Below are 2,810 nucleotides of genomic sequence, written 5' to 3'. Positions count from 1 at the left end.
GAACAGATTTAAATCTATACATTTAAAAACAAAACAGATATTCATGATCCATCAAGTTTGAATTTAATGATACACTCGCCTCCTCCTTTGCCTGCTGCTCCTGTGGTCTTCTGCTTCTTTGCGGTAAAGGTACGTCTGCTGGACGGCTCGACCATCACGGCGGTCTTCAAGGCCCAGGAGCCCCTGGCGGCAGTGCGCGTGTACGTGCAGGTGAATGGCAACACACCTGAGGGTCAGGACTTCACGCTGCTCTCGCCCTACCCCCGTCACGTCTACACCGAACTGGACATGGAGAAGCCCCTCAAAGAACTGGGTGAGCACTGCATATGAATATAGAGTACATTTAGTGTAATATGCATAATTTAACAAATTCTCTGTGGTTTGGCTTCTGCATGGGTGTAAAACTGCATTCAGCAGCTCATCACACAAGTTTGCTTCTATTATGGAATGTATCCAACTTTTTTTGTGGCTTTCCATTCTGTCTTTTTAGGTTTGGTGCCTTCAGCTGTGCTGGTTGTTATCAAAAAGTGAGATCAGGACGGAGGATCTGCTCTGTGAGCCTACCTCACCACTTCCACTACATCAACACAAGAGGCACCAGAAACAGATTGAACTGGGAACAGAGCCACCACCTTTTTAATATCTCTCAGAAAGCCAGCTAACTGAACTAAAGCAGAGAGATGTAGCGCGAGGCTGTGATCAGATTGTGTGTAGCTACTTTTAAGAAGTTTAGGAAGGGAGAGTGAAAAACTCTTTTCAGCTAACTGATTGATTGCACTTGATATAGACTGGCTTTTACTTATTCAGGAAGAAAGTGAAGATAGCTGGCTTCTGATGGATACTGCTCCGTGTTCTCAACAACACATTAATACAAATTCAATTTTAACCAGACCTTAACAAAGAACCATACAAGATGTACTCGATTGGCTCTCAAAGGGCCTTAAATTGAATCCCCACAATCTTCCTGATTTTGTGACATTCTACTTTGCCAGTTTTTTTATAAGTTGAAATATATTGACAAATATGTCTGCATAATCACCAAGAATCTAGTTAAAATAAAGCTCAGAACTATGGTGGTGGACTGGATTTTCTAACAATTCTATCAACATATTGATTTGGTTTGTATAGCCAAAGCCTGATGTGTCATATTCAGTGAGCCAAACTGTCGCAGTGGGTGACAGGATTACCTTTGTTACCACGATGATGTAAACACTCACTAGAGCACCAAAGCTGTGGCTTAAAATAGTCCCCAAATGCACTATTAACTCCTATTTGAGTAATGTTTGCATTTACAAAGTCTAGCTGTTTTAGGAAATTGAGCCTTTTTACAAAAATTAAACTGTATATTTGTGACTCATTGTTACAGATTCAAGTCTTTGGTAGGGAAAAAATGGGTTTAGGGTTAAGTGCCACAGTAGGGAAGTTAGAAACACTTGTAGCCTTTGTGTGGGATTTCTTGACAGTAAGAAAACTAGAATATCAGCATTCTCATCCTTGAACAGATTTAATCACTACAGATAAGTGCACATTTAACAAGGTTGTAATGTTTTGCAACGTATTAAACTGAATTCTTATAATTGACTTGTCCCAAAGTTATGTGAACTGGTGTAAATTTGCAATATGCCAAATACTAACAAGGACTTAAGCCTGCCTGCTGCTTTTAAAAACAAGTGAACTTGAACTCTGTGACAAACACAAGTTTATCTGCTATGACAAATCAAAATGTCTGCCTATTGAATATGATCACCATCACTAGACCTATTGGTGTATCCAGCCAGCGGATTTCAGAGGCTGTGGTGTTCACTTACACGTCAGGTAACTTATGGACTTTTTCTTTCAGCTGGTACTGTAGTACCATAAAGGACTTCAAAAGATTTAATATAAAAAGGAATGTGGAGTCTATTCCTTATTTTTTCAGATTGTTGAGGGGAAGATTTCAGCCTCTGAAACTTGCTGGCTATGCGATCAAACTAAGTAATTAGTGTGACGGTGAATTTTCACCCTCATTATGGAAGTACTTACGCATACAGACACAACACAAACCGTTCTGTTGTGACACACTATAAAACACCTTTATATACATTAGAAAAAAACATAGCATTCGCTGGAATGGTACAAAATGTCAATCATTTCACCTGTAAAGTTGGATAGACTAGATGACTTTAAAACAGGAGCAAAGGGACTGGGCTTGCAAACAAATACAAAAATATTTCTGATTAAAATGGAGAGACACTGATGTACCGAGAATGGGAGCGTCAGTTTTCTTTCATATTTCCACCTGTCCCTCAGAACACTGACATGACACGAAATGCTAAAAAGAGAACTCCTGCCCCTTATTTAATCAAATCCAGGACAGTGAGGTTACTCAGAGGAAGGACGGACAGGAAAGGATGCTAGGATATTATTTTAGCAGGTGGACCAGCAGGACTGGGATGTTGAGTTTTTTTGTTGACCTAAGGAGTCATTCTGGATCAAACCACTTCCGGTGGCTTCTTGGTGTCACTGTCGCCCCCTTTAGCTGGGAGGATAGTAGCCTTGGTTGTAGTTCCATGTGTTCTGGTAGCCGTAGCCGGCGTACTGCGGTTGCTGAAAAAGAATAACAACAAACCGGCTGTAACATACACAGAACATCTCAAACTATAGCCTACGGCGATATTCGGTTTACATCTAATTAAACCATTTTATGGGCTGTTTTCCTGCATCTCAGTTAAGCCCTCTACGCAAATAAACTTTTAAGGGAGTCAAGCCACATTTGTTCATTTACAGAAATAGGTTGTTTTTGTTTTACAACAAGCATCTTCTATATTTTT

General features: G+C 40.1%; 2 protein-coding genes across 3 annotated transcripts in view; one reads left to right on the top strand and one right to left on the bottom strand.

Annotated features, from left to right (window-relative positions):
* ubxn1 (UBX domain protein 1) overlaps positions 1–1,578 on the top strand; it is a 5,306-nt gene extending 3,728 nt beyond the window's left edge. The window contains exons 9-10 of the mRNA XM_032528242.1: positions 130–313; positions 491–1,578. Of these exons, the coding sequence (XP_032384133.1) occupies positions 130–313; positions 491–531 (225 nt within the window). The 3' untranslated portion in view covers positions 532–1,578. The remainder of the gene's footprint in view (positions 1–129; positions 314–490) is intronic.
* Positions 1,579–2,045: 467 nt separating this feature from the next.
* Positions 2,046–2,810, bottom strand: part of si:ch211-114c17.1 (pre-mRNA-processing factor 39) — a 9,492-nt gene continuing 8,727 nt past the window's right edge. For both annotated transcript variants that reach the window (XM_032528240.1, XM_032528241.1), the window contains one exon: positions 2,046–2,586. In XM_032528240.1, the coding sequence (XP_032384131.1) occupies positions 2,515–2,586 (72 nt within the window). In that variant the 3' untranslated portion in view covers positions 2,046–2,514. The remainder of the gene's footprint in view (positions 2,587–2,810) is intronic.

The sequence above is a fragment of the Etheostoma spectabile genome, chromosome 10 (assembly GCF_008692095.1).
Source record: "Etheostoma spectabile isolate EspeVRDwgs_2016 chromosome 10, UIUC_Espe_1.0, whole genome shotgun sequence".
Classification (NCBI taxonomy): Eukaryota; Metazoa; Chordata; class Actinopteri; order Perciformes; family Percidae; genus Etheostoma; species Etheostoma spectabile.
This window is presented reverse-complemented; position numbering and strand designations above follow the sequence as displayed.